Below are 16,636 nucleotides of genomic sequence, written 5' to 3' on the forward strand. Positions count from 1 at the left end.
CTCCCTCTCCTCTGCTTCAATTGTCTGAATTTAGACATTTTGTTCTCCAATGCGGGTGTGCAAACTGGGTATGGACATTCTATTTCAGGCCGAGGTGCATTCTGCGTATGAAATTCTGGTATGTCACTGGCTGGGTGGATGAAGATCTTGTTGATCCCAAGTTGCCACTCTAACCGGCACAAGAGCAGTTTCTAAAGCCTTTCTTTTTCCTCTTGCAAAACAAGAAAATGCTGACAACAACGTACACTGATAATAGTTATTTTTTGTTACAGTGGATGGAATTCTGTGCACCTATATTCCATTCAAAACTCCTTTGTGCATGGATCTCCATCTGCCGGCTCAAGGGCTTCAAACTAAATAATTACCCTCCACCTATAATTTGAACTCGTGACTAAAATTGGAGCTCCAAAAGCGAGCTGCAGCCGAGTCAGAATAACAGATTCTGGATCTTCCTGATTTTTTGTGTATCTGCAAAACAGCGAAGGAAGTATCAGATGAAATCTAGGCCGCTGAAATCATTAGGAACAGAACATTCGGATGGGATCATACATTTACAATATTTACAGCCATTATCACCACATTGTTTCGCTTGGGTGAATCCATCACTCTTTGCATGTATTTATAGATCAAAGTTTGTGGGCGTGTCGTCCTTCTTCCCCTTGGTAAGCAGGTCGTAATTGATTGATGCAAGCTGAGACAGATTCTGCAAAAATAGGCAGTTGACATTACAAGGAGGGTAAACGGAAACAACTTGAAGTGGCAAGGAAACCAGAAGCATGGGGCACAAAGGAATAAGCAAAGGATATTGACGAATTTTCACAAAAATAAGTATACCCATTTACTTTGCCACTTGCCAGTGGTTTTCGACTTATTGGTTTCTGAATACAGAAGCATAAATACATAAATTTCCTAGGGTGTGCTAAACAAGGCTTCAGAATAAAGACTGAAAAAATTAATAAAGCGGTGCGTATACCTTAAATGAAAAATTACTGAAAGAGTAATTTACTGACAAGCCTGAATCAAACTCGGTCAGACCTCCACACTCATCAGCCTGTTTGCAAGGAAAATAAAAAGACTGAATAATTTCCCCATTACCTGCTTTAGAGCAACAAAATCATAAAAATGACGGAAAAGTTCACTCCTCCACAGAACATACCAATTCATCTTGTTGGTTGCCCAACGAATCACTGCTGCCACTTATACTTTCTGTATCAGAAATGTCAAACTCATTTGGTGAAAAGACACGCTCATCAGATTGATTCCATGAATAGCGACTTGTGAAGTAACTTGTATCAAAGGCACCATCTGAAGCAGGAACAAATGCCGCCTAAAAGGCAAGTGCAGCTTAAAGTTTAGTTACAAACTATGCCTCCACATGTGTGCACCAGTGGAAGTGCTGCTGAAAACCTTCACATGTAAGTATCAATTTCAGTTGACAATTGAATTACCTTCTGTCTGGCAAGTGTGTCCCAATTGATATCTTTGAAAAACACATGCTCTTTCACCTGGAAAAACAAGACATATGTCAAGCATAAATTCCGGTTTCTGGGAGCTAGACCTAAATGTGGATGAACCAGAATACAACACCAAGTCATCGAACGAGGCTACAGTTGTGTTGCATCAAGGAGGGTTTCCAATACGAGATATCAAAATGTACCTTTCAGTGATGCCTGTGCTAACTACTCTACGCTTAGGCACCTCAGCTAAGTCACATGAGTATGGGTATAGGTTCGGGGTGATTTTAGAAGATTTGGGTATGGGGGTACGACAGAGTACATGTAACATACATATATTGTATATACAATCAAACACAAAAATTCTTAAAATTAAAGAAAAATGAGAGGAAAATATAGAATTTGGTGGAAAAGAAATATAAAAAAGGAAAAAAAAATGAAGAAAAATTAAGTTTAAAAATATAATTTTTTTATGTTTTAAAATACAGTCAAACCCACATAATCATGTCGCCATACCCGTGTACCAAAACAGGTGGGCACATCACCCATACCCATGTGACTTAGCTCCTCAGCAGGTCTATTAATAGAGATCAGTTGTTTTTATCCCAGATGCAATGACATTCCCTTTTTCTCGTTTTATTTATCAGTGTAATATTATCAATGTGTTAGAAAATACTGGCTAACAGTAGCAACTACTGCAGCCTATGGAACAAAGCCAGGGTGATGAACTCTGACTAGGCTAAACAATTAGGTTGGATATTTAAAACGAAACTGACCAGCACCTAATAGTTTAAGAACTTGAACATAGTGAAGCTTGACTTTTTCCAATAGCAACATCAGCCCCATGCCGAGCACGGGACATCAAACTTAAATCTCAGATTGCACAATTCTTATGTTATACAGGCAGGTTAGAAGTACTGGACGAGGTCCCTTATGATGATAGGAGCATTCTGAATTAGGCTTACATTATAAATCTCAATGAATCTCTAACTCATTGGTTTTATCTGGGTTAAAGTTTATAACTTTATACACTAAATCCAGCCTCAGCTGCCTTTGTTTGGGATATCCTTGCTTGAATCAAGCTTATTAGCAGACCTATGCCAAATTCACGTGTCTTGTTCATATACCGACAAATACAAACTAAGTCCACATCAAGTATAGGATTCTGAGATAGTCTTCTGAATGCTTTGATCCTTGAGAGTTCTGTAAGCAACAGAAACATTTAGAAAAGAAATTACCTCTTCTGCTCCTTTGGCTCCAAGCCTCTGACCAGGATCTTCTGTCAATAATCTGCAGAACGAAGCATACATATACTTCAGAGACTACAATGAACGCATTCAGAGGACCCTAGAAAAACGTTCAATCTGGATGACTATCCATCAAATAGCAACCATCACACCTCTCAGTATATCAAAAGTAAAAATGCACAAATAGGTGTGTGCATGGTAAAAAGTGAAGCAAAACCTATTCAGAAGCGATAAGTGTAAAGAATTAATACCAGAACCAAATAAAATCATGATAGAGGACACTAGAATTTACACTAAAGAAGTTTAAAATGAAATGACATGAGAATCACAATTCACAATTACTCCCATGATTACAGAACTTGAATTGAGACTCCTAATTGATTCTGCGGCACTCTAATTCTAATGCCATTTTATTTTCACCATATCTAGTTTCATATATCTGTACCAGATATTGATGCAAAAGATAGATCAGCAAAAAGCAAGCATTCAAAGCCACATATCAAAACGGTAAACTACAAACTCTCATACTTCTTTCTAGGCTGGTCTAAGCACGTAAGAACTTTCCATGGGCCCATGAAAGTATTTATGAAGCAAACAAATTCCAGAATGATAAGAAGGCCAATTCTCCAAAACAGGACAACTGCAGTGAAAGTAGTACAACTCATCCATTGCAGATATTCTGCTTGTGATTTTGAGCATGACATGGTCAATATGGGAAAATGAAGAAAGTCAAGATAAAAAAGTCGATAAACTGATGAGCAATCAGAATTAAACGTTGAAATATGTTTTGTGAAACTAAAGTAAGAGATTAGATCTTCCACATAAAGCAGTCATATTTACTGTTTTTCTGGTAGATCAGAATTTTTCATTGCATTTGCTGAACTGTGAAAAGCGATCAACAGGTTCTCACTTGTTTGTGCATCATAACTGAAGCTACAATTTCAAGATATGCAAGACCCACACCCACAAAAATAGGTAATTAGTGCCAGAAAATAACAAAAGAATTTTCAAAGAAATAAGTATTGCCTGCAATTCCTTTTCACTTTCCACACATGTACGCTAATTGCTATTAGCTTTTTCATTTCATTTATCATTTTCGTCACCATCTGTTGATTGATCAACCTGTGTGTTACATCAAAGCTAGTCAAAGGAAAAAAGTGAAACATCACAAATATTTTCCCATCTACCTGTCAATCAAGTCCTGTGCTTCATGGCTCATCTCTTCAGGTATCTGTGGCCAAGGAATTTTACGGTTGAGTATGTTGTCAAAAATTGTCTGCAAAACAAACAATAGCAGCTATCAAGAAAGGTCTACATGGAGCCAGCATAATCAGACATCCAAGAAACTTGACAGATTCATGATAGGAGTTCTTTTGGCAAAGTTGAAGATTCAAGAACAATGTCAGAACAAATGCTCGAACCAGTATGCTGATTATTGAGCATAGCCTTAGCAAAGAGTATAAATGTAAAACTTCAATTTGTTCTTCCTATACAACATACTCTTTGAATTGCACCGGACGTGGAATGTTGTTTCAATCTCAAAAAATTTTCATGGGATGAAATTTTGATCCCAAAATGCAAATGTATGGAGGAGGTACGACTGAATTTTGCCATAAAAATCGCAGTGGCCAGGAAAAATAGCATTTACTGATGCTAGGCCGCACCTATTTTTTACTTATGTTGTCTGTCACACTTGGCCAAGAAGTTCATGATTTTCCTTGGACAGGAAAAAATGTGAAGAAAAGAGGCTCATATCTCTAGAACTGTCCCAAGATCTCACAAACATCCACGAAGATGCAAAATATTTGAATGCAGGAATATTAAGTTCAGAATATGGTGCAGATTAGGAACCACAATCAACAAAAGGGTCATTTTATGCTTTTGACATCAACAAGTTCATCTATAATTATGAAATCAAACCTGAGGATGCTCCGCATTGAATGGTGGTATACCAACAATCAATTCAAAAAGAATAACACCCACAGACCACCAATCCGCAGCAGTACCTGCAAGAATAGACATGCGCCTCACAGAATAGTAACAAATAGATTACAAATGGTTACTGAAACCACAAGATTTTAAGCACGATAAGCTGATTCACGTGAAGAAAATACTACACACCATGCCCAGTGCCAAGAAGTATCTCAGGTGCTAAATAATCAGGTGTACCAACAGCTGAACGCTTCTGCCGCCTTTCTCTTGGGTTTTCATGCTCAGGAACAGATGAATGGTGCTCATATTCTCCAAGTAAAGTTGATCCACTAGCTGCTGGACCAGATAAATCATCAGTGCTGTTGATGAGACCAACCTTCGAAAGCCCAAAATCTGTCAACTGTTGCAAAAGAGGGTAAAAGAACTTACCACATGTTATTGTTAAGGACAAGTTTACATTATAAGGAAAGAACTTACCACATGTCATCGATAAGGACAAATTTACATTATAATGAAAGTACAAATAACGACAGATAGGTTCTGAAGTCAAATGATCAAGGGAAAGTGTAATACATGAACCAGACTATCACAATAAAAACCAAAAGTAGTAAGGAAAAACTTACCACGTCATTGATAAGGACAAATTTACAATATAATGAAAGCATAAATAATGACAGATAGGTTCTGGCTGGAGTCAAATAATAAAGGGAAACTGTAATACATGAACCAGACTATCACAATAAAAACCAAAAGTAGTTTTGTTGTTCCAACAATCCAAGTTCATCAACATGCAGAAGGCAACACAACCTTGGCCCTTACTTGATTGAGTTGGCACAAAAGATCAGAATTTACTCTCTCACCATTTCTTCAGACCTAGTAATCATCTTCTCCTGTGGAAACTGGTTGCTCATGCTTTTTTTTCTTGAAACTAAACTCTCCATTCCTACTATCTGGAACATTACAGAATAGTTGCTTCATACTAGAGGTTCCAACCAGCACTGGGTAAGGACCTTCAGACAGAAAACCAACCATGGTCCATAAGGCAGTACATCTTGTGATCATTCTAATAAAAAATGAGACAACTCAATAGTAACAGTCACATGGACACTTGTGCTAGGCCAATGCAAACATTCCACTGACTGCCTAAGGAAGAAAGGCCTAGAGAAACACCTAAATATGATAGAGGAAGGTACGGGTGTCCCATTCAACAAGTAAAACATGCCTTAGGGTGGACCTTAAAATCCCTTGATCCATGGGTCCTAAACAGGGCCATGGTAGAGGAGATGGCCGTCATTGCATCTTTTGAAGAAGGCTTCCTTGATTGGTTTATCTTTATCATTTGTTTGGACTATCACGCTCACTCACTTGCATCCTAGCTGCTAATCAATCCAGAATAGGATTATGAAATTTGAAAAAAAATTATTATTATTCTCCTCCATGTAAATACATTTTCCTGCAGTTACAGACCATCTTCTTCCTCCCATCACCAAAGTTCGTCATCTTCAAAATAATAAAACAAAGTAAATAACTCACCTTTCCCAGCTCTGCATGTGTGTGTGTGTGTAAGCGATCTTGAAGCTGACTAAGATTCAGAGACTGTCTGTGTGTGGGGGTGTGGGGAGAAGAATGCAGACTTTGTAATGGAAGGACAAAGTTCAGAAATGGCCAAGGGCAGCCAAGGGATATATGCCCTTTATGAAACCTTTCTTCCAAGGATGTGAGATCTTGATCCCATAGCATGAGACTGCCCGCCATCAGGCTGCCCAGGATGCTCAACTTCTGATGATTATGACTGGACCCAGACAAAAATAATGACGGCCAACGTAAATGCCCTAAAACTCAGCACTCTGACCCTACTAGCCATGTGCTTGGATTTTTCTTCTTCTTCTTCCAAACGTTGCTGACAAAGCTAACAACAATGAAAAAGAAGAGGGTAATAAATTTTAAAAGTAGGCCGTCTAGATCTAGCAATGGCCGGTTGGAGATGTGCTGCCTCTGGAGAAGTCTAGGGAAACAGGCCATATAGCAAAAGAGAATTCCTGGGATAGGTGGATGTCATAGATAGGGACTGCACAACAGGTCAAGTGCTCAGGCTCGATTCACTTATTAAACCAATCAAGTTCGAGCCTAAGTCCCAACTCCATAACTAAGCAAGTTTACTGGCACTCAGGTGAATTTGGTCTGAAGGTTGAACTTGACAATTAAACAAGTCAAACTTATTTTCTGTATACTCGACTCACATAAACTCAATTAAGTTTATTTCACACGCACACAAAACACAGATGATGTGTTTCACACATTAGTCAGAAAAAATGCCTTTGGTGCAGTGGGCATCCTTGTGAGTTTAATTTAACAGGTTCTGCATTCAAAACTCACCGTTGTTTTTTAAGTATATAAAGTATGAACTACAAATTAAAAGCATGAAAATTTGAGCTTAGTTGAGCCAAGCTTGAGCAGTAAAACTTGAAGGGTCTTTCTCGAACCATATGCACTTCTAACCATCGATAATGAGAAAGGCAGATGGGGCAGTAGTTGAGGTGTGCTGATAGTCCTGATATATTGCCAAGGCGGAAAAAATGTCAAAGTGACAAGACCATGGAAGTTGTGATCTTTAAGATGATAAAGGACTAGCTTAGGAGATCACAGCCCGATAATGGACTTGATCTCCCTCTCCACCCCCCTCTCTTTCTCTCTCTTTATTACCCAACACCTTCATAATCTGCTTTATAGTTGCTAGAATTTGCTCTTCTTTTATTTGGAAAAGTACCATGGTGATCCCTGCAATCTGCAGTTCCATTGACTATTTTGAACTTTAATTAACTGAATCCTCATGTCAATAACTATGGCCTCTCTACAAGCATGAACATTCATGAATCAGGAAACAGATGATTAGAATACTGCCAAAAAAGACAGAATCAGTGCTTTTGAATGTTTTTGACCTATAATAATTTTCTATCCATCATTATCGCAGTACCACCTTATATTTGATGCCTCTTCAAGTTCACACCTAAATTCAACCACCTATTTCAAAAAGAAGGGACAAAATTAAAGAAATGACTAACCTTGATGTGCCCATCATGAGCAATCAATAAATTATCTGGCTTCAAATCTCGATGTACAATACGTAGAGAATGCAAGTATTCTAGTGCAAGTACCTGCATGACTTAAAATATGTCTTGATCAGCAGCTAAAAAGGAAAAATATAAGCTGACCAGCTCAACAAGACAAGGAATATCTCCAAAACTTTGTTCTTACAACTTCAGCTATGTATATGCGTGCAACATCCTCATCCAAACAGCCTAAATTTCTCAGCAATGAATACAGATCTCCTCCATTTAGATACTCCATTACAAGATAGAGGTTCTCCCGGCAGGTAAATGAATAGAAAAATCGAACCTGGTTTGTCCAATATCAAGTTAGGGTTGCAAATATTTGTGCACAATATACCCATGAAAGAAGATTTACTCACCACAAAAGGATTGCGAACAGAGATTAAGATGTCACGTTCAGCCAAAATGCTCTCCACTGCATTTTTACGGATCATATCAGCCTTCTTAAGAACCTGCATAAATGTTAGATGCTAAGTATTTGTGTTTGACAAGGAAATGCAATATCAGCTATTCAACAAAAGAACAGCATTTTAACCTAACTATGTTGCCTTTACCTATGCATCTTATTTTTGTTCTACGATCTACCAATTCAGACTGAGTACCAAAGGCATATTATTTCACAACCTCCTCAAACTATGTCTTCAATAACAATAATTCCAAAGCCCAACCAGGTAAGCAGTTATCGAGTATAAAGTTAAGAATTTGTTATATACTACAGCAGCCACATTAACATTGTCCACAGTCACTGGGATAAAGCCTTCAACAAAAACAACGTCCATGTAAGAGCATGAACCTAATATCTCCATATGCACATTAGCAGGAAGGCTTAATTACATCTCTTAAGAAGTACACAGAATATAAATGCTTAAAATGATTTGGCAATGTGAAGAAGATTTGCAAAAAGTACCTTTATGGCAAATAGATCCCCTGTAGTTCTTTTCTTAGCCAAGAAAACTCGACCAAATGCTCCACGACTAATTGGTTTGATTATCTCAAAATCTTCTATAGAAGTTCTATCTCTACGAGTGGAATTAACAGGACTAGTACGCAAACTATGAACAACATCATCTTCCAATGGAGCATCTTCATCAATTATGGTACTAGTGATATCAGCCTTCTCGTCATTACAGAGTTGCAAAAACTTCTCTCTGAAAAGTCATGGTTAGTGTAAGTATTTTCTAATTTTCCAAAAGGAGAAACCAAGACTGTGATTTACAAAAGCAAAAGAGGTGAGGAACTTGCAATCCTTTTAACATCACTATGTATAAAAGGTGAGTTCTTAATTTCTAAGAAATTTTACAAACTAGTTTAAATCAAAGGAAATAAAAGCTCACCGAAGCAATTTCTCTATACGTGCACCGAAAGTTTGTACAGTCAATGCAACGTGTTTCTTGCTACTAAGAACATCTTGAAGGTCCTCCAAGCAAGATACAAGATATGCTGATGCTTGATCATTGTGTAAATTTGCATTTGCTATACAACGAGCAATGTCCGCAAGTTCATTTATCTGTATCATTTCAGAAAGAGTATGTTAATCGCTTTGTTGCATTTCATAAAAATTGATGCACAGAATACACATAATCCCCAGACTTCAAAGTCCAAATTCCTCTGTCATGTCAATCAGCTATTCTTCTGGATACAACTTCCTAAGCCATATTTTCTATTTTGGTTTCATGAACATACCATAAAGAATGAGTCCATGACCAACTGAGTTGCATCTGTTAAGTGATTCCAGTGTATAAATGAGAATCTGATCCATGTTCATTCAAAAGTAAAAATCTGTGCCTGCTACTTGTTTTCATTTGGAAAGAAAATTCCTAAAATAAAAAACAGGTTCCACATAGACTTATTGACGTTCGATTTTCATAAGTTAGATCAGCTTGAAGCAAGTTAGAAGTTTGTGACAAATTATTGTGGATACAGCAAGCTGAAGCATCTAAATCTGTAACTCTAGTAGCTACTGTGTAAACTTTGACATGTAGCATACAGTAACTTAAGGACATATAATAGATTAACCTGGCCAAATCATAAAGAACTAAAATCCAGTACATAGTGCTAGCAGCTAGCACTAGCCACCAGAGGAAGCCGAACAGTTTCCGTCGTCTTCTTGCTGCATGTGTTGCATCAATAGGGTTCACTAAACTACATCTCCATACATTCCATGCTGACATGTGATCATGAAGCAAAAGAAACAACTTAGTTTTCATTCCGTGAGAGATGTCATGCTTGACACTCCTTGCCTTTTATTGGGTCTCGTTCTGGATATTCCATTCCTCCAGTCTATTGTCACCATCTGAAGTCAAGCTTTCATGTAGCATTTGAAATGGAATTATTTAAAACATCAAAACAATTATACACAAAATTGACTTCACATATCGAATGGCCTTGTTTTCACTGATATTTGAAGAGTTCAGTTTGAGGCAACAGGACCTAAAGTATCACAGTAAGCTTTTGCAACCATTTTGATTTCATATAGTTCCTAATATACAAATAGAACTACATAACTTGCCTAAGCTACGCTGTTGAGGCGATGCCTAGTTGCTACTCCACCTACATTGCTTAAGTCCAAGGACTTAGGCGATGCAGGTGATATTGTGCCTAGGTGCACACCTACTATGGACTAGGCAATACTAATTCAGCCTGGGCCTAGTCCATAGAAGTCCAAGGGTCTCTCGACGAGCTCTTAAAGGGAATTTAATAAAGATTAAATTGGTGTTGGAGACTGTTGTGGTGCACGTTTCTAATTCAGGACTAGATCATACCTTTCTCTGACTAATTGTACAGTTCTGATCTGTGCCTCTTTGCCTTGCTTTTTGGTTAGTGTATTCTGTTCCAGTCAACCTTCATAAATGATAAACCTTAAATTTCAGTCTATGTCATACGGACTCAACAAAACAGAAGAAGCACCTGAGTTGACACTACTCAGTTATGGTTGCGGACGTGTCTCCAACACAGCTTCGGATGTGGTCAACATGAATCTGGTGTAGTCAAACCATGTTGAGGTCGTTTTTGTCCTCTTTTTGATTTCTTTTTCATTTTTTAGAAATGATGCTTCTAGTTTCAGTTTTTTCTGCATCTGTTACACTGTTTTGGTATTATGCATACTTCTGTGGTTTAATACTAGATATTATATGTTGCTTATAACTTTATATATTGCATATGCAATATGGTCATATATGTCGTTGTTGCTTGTAAATCATATTAATCTGGGAACATGTTTGCTTATATGGATTAATTGCATAAGTAAACAGCAGAAGCACCTGAGTTGACACTACTCAGTTATGGTTGCGGATGCGTCTCCAACACAGCTTCGGATGTGGTCAACATGAATCTGGTGTACTCAAACCATGTTGAGGTCGTTTGTGTCCTCTTTTTGATTTTTTTTTTTTTAGAAATGATGCTTCTAGTTTCAGTTTTTTCTGTTTTGCTGCATCTGTTACACTGTTTTGGTATTATGCATACTTTTGTGGTTTACTACTAGATATTACATGTTGCTCATAACTTTATATATTGCATATGTATATGTCGTTGTTGCTTGTATATTATATTAATCTGGGAACATGTTTTCTTATATGTATTAATTGCATAAGTTTTGTAATCGGTTCTGTTATATATATATATATATATATATATATATATATGCTGCTTATAAGTTCTACACATGCATTACCAGTTTTATTAATCAGTTTGTATATGTTGTACGTAATATATGCTGCATATTTATACAGCTATAAGTTTATAATACTAGGTATATAACAGCTACTTGTTTAACATCTACTTATGTTATGAGTAAGATTGTAAAATTTGAAATTAAACTCCAGAGTATTCTATAACATGGAAGAAATAGAATGCTACAGATTTAGAATCTAGGATGTGCCCCCCCTTGCACCTGTACCGTACAGTTACACCCAATGACATAGGTTTCAGTGCTCTCTTGACATTTATATTCTGTAATTACATGCAACAATTTACATTTTATTGATATTTTGGTTTTTTACTTTATATTCTGTTTCAACTTTCAACATTTCACTGTTATTGTTTGTATTTATATTCTGTTTATCTTTATATTTACTTAACTTTGATTAAGTTAATTCTGTTTATTAAGTTTATATTTATACTTATAGACAGTTTAGCCTTTAGATAATTTTTTGATTAATAGGCTGTTAATCCGTTGCAGTATATATTATACAATATATATTTATTATTTATATACTGTCAATCTATTATACATACATATTCTCTATTTCTCTGTCATATAATTCAATTTACATGACTGTTAGTATTACAACTTACAAAATAATAAACTATGACTTTGCATTTTTTCTTCAGTATAATCATATCATATACTATTGACTGTTATGGACTGCTGCCATGTTATATAAGTATATAACTTAGCACAAGCTAACTAATAGCTTCATTATTGTAATTGTCACCTAAGTGCGCCTAGGTGTGCCTAGGCACTAGGTGCAGCTAACGACTTTCATAACATAGTGCCGGTCAACTTTGTATGCAATGGAGTGGCGTCAAGTTATTCATGTACATTTGCCAATGCTGATAAAAAAAACTAAGTACTAAGTTCATCTCCAGTTGTAAAATCTAAATAAAACATGCAATAGGTGCCAAATTAAAAAGCAGTACCTGAGGAAGGTCTTCAGACTCAGAAAATGCACTTTTTCCAGCTAAAAGTACATCCATTTGGCTGGTTCTTGGTGTCATCAATGGAGAGCGAGGAGTCATGCTGCCAGCTGAAGAAGTTGCCAATCCCTGATCGGACCTTCCACCAAAACGTGTCCTACATGACATGCCAGGCAGGCCTTTTAAATCATCAAATAGAACAGAATTATCTGATTCAGGGAGGTAATCAAGCAAGTCTTCAGACCCCCTTCGAGAACTGTCACTCAACTTGGGAGAGAACTTGGGAGATAAAACTTCAGAATCTTCAGTAACGCTAGAGTTGGAAATTTTTGCAACATCAGGGCTTCCTACAACATTTTGTGAGTCCTTTTGTGAGTAAGCCTCTGATATTTTCTCTAATGTTTCTGAGACCCTCTCAAGCCGCTCATTCACACTTAAGCCCTTCTGATCACATCTATCAGCAAGTGTACAAATCCTTGAGTGGTCTTCCAAATGTGAGGTTGGTACTTCCTCCTCACAAATCCGACAAATAACGGAACTCTCATCAGAGAGATTTGGCTGATCTCCCCAATAACCCCATGATATTTTGTGTTGCCTGGTAACAGTAGCTCCATGCTCTGGGAACTCCTTAACTGAAACCGCTTCAGGAGCCTTAGGAACCCTGTCATAAATATCTGTGCTTGTCTTCTCCTTATCAGACACACTTAAAGAATCCATTTTATCATCAAATGACTCTTTAACTTTTACCTCGTTTTTATGCTTTTGTCCAGGAGATGGAAATTTCTTCCAAGAAGCTATTTTCTCCCTGTTTCCTGGTGAAGCAGAATCTTTTACTGCTTCCATTTCAGCAGAAATTTCTGACGATTCTGCAATATTATCACTTTTCAAACTTAATCCATGCTGTTCTTGGCTGTATGGTTTTCTCGTGGGAGGTGGCTTCAAGCTCTTTCTCAAAGGCGTGGTTTTGTCACCTTCTTTCTCAAAATGTACCTGCTTTTCTGGAATAAATGGCATAAGTCCTGAATGACGAAACCCATGAAATCCAGGAACATGCTCGTCTTCACCAAAACCACTTTCTTTGTGGAACTGCAATAATCTAGTACATCTTGTAAGAATAAAAAGCATGCGGGTATGCAATTGTTTTAGCATGCCCATATGAAGCTCTTGACGCTTATCATCCAAGTCTTGAACTATGCCCTCACACTGAAGCCAAAATTCCCCTGGTGTTGTCATGGCGCACCGTCGTGCAAGAACCAATAAATCTTCTATTGCTTCCTGCCAGTCAGGATGATTTTCTGCATTCTTTTCGAGTATGCCCACTAGCTCTCCTGCAAAAATGGCAAGCTCAGAGTCTACTTCTTCCTTGGCTCGGTCGAATTTTCCCCGTATGGCCACAGCAATTTCCTAGGTAAAAAACAAAGCAGAAAGCACAATTGAATCTCATGCATTTAGTAAGGAATACATACACATACACACACAAATATATGTGTTTGTGCGTTTGAGAAAAACTATCAATTGAGAAACTGTGTCTAAACTAGAGTTACCTCCTGGTTATATAGGCCACGAGGTTTCCATAAAGGGAATGGCCTTACTCCTTTGGAATTCAGCTCATGAGAAAAGCTCTTAATATCAGCAGGGAACTTTTTTCTTGGACCACCTGTTACCCGCAAGATAGCTTGAAAGCGAGGAGATTCAGATTCTTTTGGAGTATCAGAAGTGCAAGGAGTCTATACAAAGCCACAGAAATATTTAGTAAAATGTAACCAAATATTTTTCTCATCTATCAACTCAAAAACCTCACATAATATATGATTCTACCTCAGGAGTACACTGTGCTGAACTTGTAAGATCTTCTGATTTAAGTCTTGAAGAACCCTTCTTGCCTGTATTATTGAACTAAAACGTGTTAGTTTTAATGAAGCTTCCAGAATGCTACCAAAAAAGTTCAGGAATGCAATAACATATTTCCATTATCCACTTGCATTATTGCAATAACAACCAAAATGGTTTCTGCACTTCACTTTCCAGCTATGATGAGCCAGACACTAATGGCATACCAACCTGGGCTGATAGCCCTCTGCCAATCCTGCTTCAATGTTGCCACTCGCCAAGAACTAGAAGATTGTGATCTCTACCTTTGGTGTTAGAATCTGCATGATGTTGGACCACAGAACTTTGGTTGTCATTGTTCCGACATTGGAAATAACATGATCTCTACCATTTGGTTTTAGTGGTTGCCCAAACTTTGGTTGTCATTGTTCCAATACTGAAGTCCAGCTATCTCTAACTTTTGGTGTTAGTTCCTGCATACCGTTGGCTGGCATTTTCCTGCCTAACAACCATAGATGGTGCTATGGTTAGAATCTGCGGCCAATGCAGCATCAGATGGCATTGGAAACTACACTGAAATATCTCAGTTGACATATTCAAGTCTGTGTGCTTGGATATGCAATTCCACCATGTATTAGGTTTTCAGCTTCAAGCCTCAAATAGCAAGATGTTGCATCCACTAGCAACAGCCATAAAACCTTCCCATACCTCTTCAAAACATAGTGTGTGTGTTGTGCATTGTGCATGCAAGTGTGGAGCTTTCTGCTGTGATCGCCAGAGCAAGGTCTCACATTGCGAGACCTCTCGTTGTCATTCATAAATTGTACGTCATTTTTAACCTCCGTGACTGGACTTGGTTCATTGACTTCGGCATGATTCCAGAACAAGCGTTTTATCAATCCAAGCTTGATAAGTTGGATAAATAACCAGCAGAGGTGATGCATAATGGCTATAATGCTATTACAAATCGAAATGATACGCACTTACATATCGTAATAGTTCTTCTCTTTTCCCATCTCCGAACCATTTATCAATCTTGACATACAATAGTTGTGTCAGCTTTGTTTCGAACATATTCTCTTACTATAATTCTATTTCATCGTCAACAATTTACATATCTATAAATTCAAGCCTCTTAAACGACTCCCATGTCATATTAAAACCATTAATGCGTAACAATGTAAAAAAACAAAAAACATATCTACAAAAACCATTTTAAAATGGCGGAGACATCAGAAGAACCTACCCAGTTCGGCGGATCTATTGCCACTCCGACTTCGAGTCCCAGGAAGTCCGGCGGGACTCCGATCACTCGATTGCCCAGACTTCAACATCCCACCGCAGCTAGCTTCCTTGTCGGTTCCCCTAACACCGCACGACGTACTCTCCTGCAATCCTAGCCGTGACGCTCCCTCCTTCTGCTTGCCCACACCGCCGCCCTTCCCCGAACTGCCGCTTGACGTAGACAAGCACCCGTCCGCCCGCGAGAGCTTGCTCGCGCCCGGCCCGACGCCTAATCCCCTTCCGAAGAAGCTCTCCTGCGGCAGCGGGCCGGACCGCGTCTTTATTCGATGCAACCCCAAGGACGACGCCCTGATCGGCGATGAATTCTTCGCCTCCGTCGAATCGCCAGACTTCTCCTTCTTCTTCTGCTTCGTCTCGGCCGCACCACTGCTACTGCCGCCGGAGGAGGTACCGGCGGCGGCCGGTCCAGCAGTAGCTCCGATCTGATGATCGGGCTTGGCAGGCCGAGATTTCTTCTTATCGGATCTAGACAGAAAATCGACGGGCGAGGATCTAGGGCTTCTGGATCCATTTGCGGAAGCATCCGGAGAATCCGACTTGGCGGCGTTCTTGGAGGAGGAAGAAGAGGACGACGCGAAGAATCTGCCCTTGAACACCATCCCTCTCCCTCTCTCTCTCTCTCTACCCCTATTTGAGACGGTCTCTACACTGAAACGTCCAGGTAGACACTATTTACTTCAACGAAAAATGCGAAGAAAGAAAAAGAAGTGGGAGGGGGGAAGACGGAGAGAAAAGGGAAGAATAAGTGACATTTTCACTAATAAAATAGTTTATTAATACGACGGGTCAGACTTTTCAACCTGATCTTTAGATTCGAAATTTTGAAGCGCGTGGAATGCTCCACGAACTCGAATCCGTGGCCTTTGTCAAGCTGGGCAGATATCTCGGGTTGTTGTCCTAAACAGACAGGATCCACTAATAACTGGACATGGGTTTCACTCAGCATGCACTATCTTCAAGTTCTAACCAGAATCATGTTCAAATGTTAATCTAATATAGTTTTTTTTTTGTAATTTTATATTTTTAGTTTTAAATAAATTAAAATAATCTTTTAATTTTTAAATTTTGTGATAAGAGAACTGATGTGATCAGATTTCTGTTTTTAACTAAGTTAAGAATGAAC

The 16,636-nt window shown here is 38.4% G+C and overlaps 1 protein-coding gene across 2 annotated transcripts; it reads right to left on the reverse strand.

The window, feature by feature from the left end:
- Positions 1-188: 188 nt before the first annotated feature.
- On the reverse strand, positions 189-16,237 carry LOC116258626 (probable serine/threonine protein kinase IREH1). 2 transcript variants are annotated; one of them, XR_007574068.1, is made up of 18 exons: positions 15,455-16,237; positions 14,197-14,261; positions 13,923-14,105; positions 12,382-13,782; positions 9,078-9,250; positions 8,651-8,891; positions 8,103-8,195; positions 7,889-8,029; positions 7,696-7,788; positions 4,823-5,033; positions 4,622-4,707; positions 3,889-3,977; positions 2,693-2,744; positions 1,449-1,505; positions 1,157-1,327; positions 974-1,051; positions 550-703; positions 189-468 (listed from the first exon to the last, which is right to left on the reverse strand). XR_007574068.1 is itself a non-coding variant. In XM_050079076.1 (17 exons), exons 1-17 carry the CDS (start codon positions 16,110-16,112, stop codon positions 620-622), a joined length of 3,876 nt encoding a protein of 1,291 aa, XP_049935033.1. In that variant the 5' UTR covers positions 16,113-16,237; the 3' UTR covers positions 547-619. The 2 variants fall into 2 exon arrangements, 1 of the variants encoding a protein (XP_049935033.1); XM_050079076.1 differs by lacking the exon at positions 189-468 and having other exon boundaries at positions 547-703.
- Between the last annotated feature and the right edge of the window lie 399 nt (positions 16,238-16,636).

The sequence above is a fragment of the Nymphaea colorata genome, chromosome 8 (assembly GCF_008831285.2).
Source record: "Nymphaea colorata isolate Beijing-Zhang1983 chromosome 8, ASM883128v2, whole genome shotgun sequence".
Lineage (NCBI taxonomy): Eukaryota > Viridiplantae > Streptophyta > Magnoliopsida > Nymphaeales > Nymphaeaceae > Nymphaea > Nymphaea colorata.

What these genes read in the sequence shown, in the direction of transcription:
- LOC116258626 (XM_050079076.1), bottom strand. Translation starts at nt 16,112, where the DNA reads ATGGTGTTCAAGGGCAGATTCTTCGCGTCGTCCTCTTCTTCCTCCTCC. An exon ending in CTGTTCGCAATCCTTTTGTG is followed by an intron (nt 8,030 to 8,102) that starts GTGAGTAAATCT and finishes TGGACAAACCAG; the next exon opens with GTTCGATTTTTCTATTCATT. An exon ending in TCAATGCGGAGCATCCTCAG is followed by an intron (nt 3,978 to 4,621) that starts GTTTGATTTCAT and finishes TTTGTTTTGCAG; the next exon opens with ACAATTTTTGACAACATACT.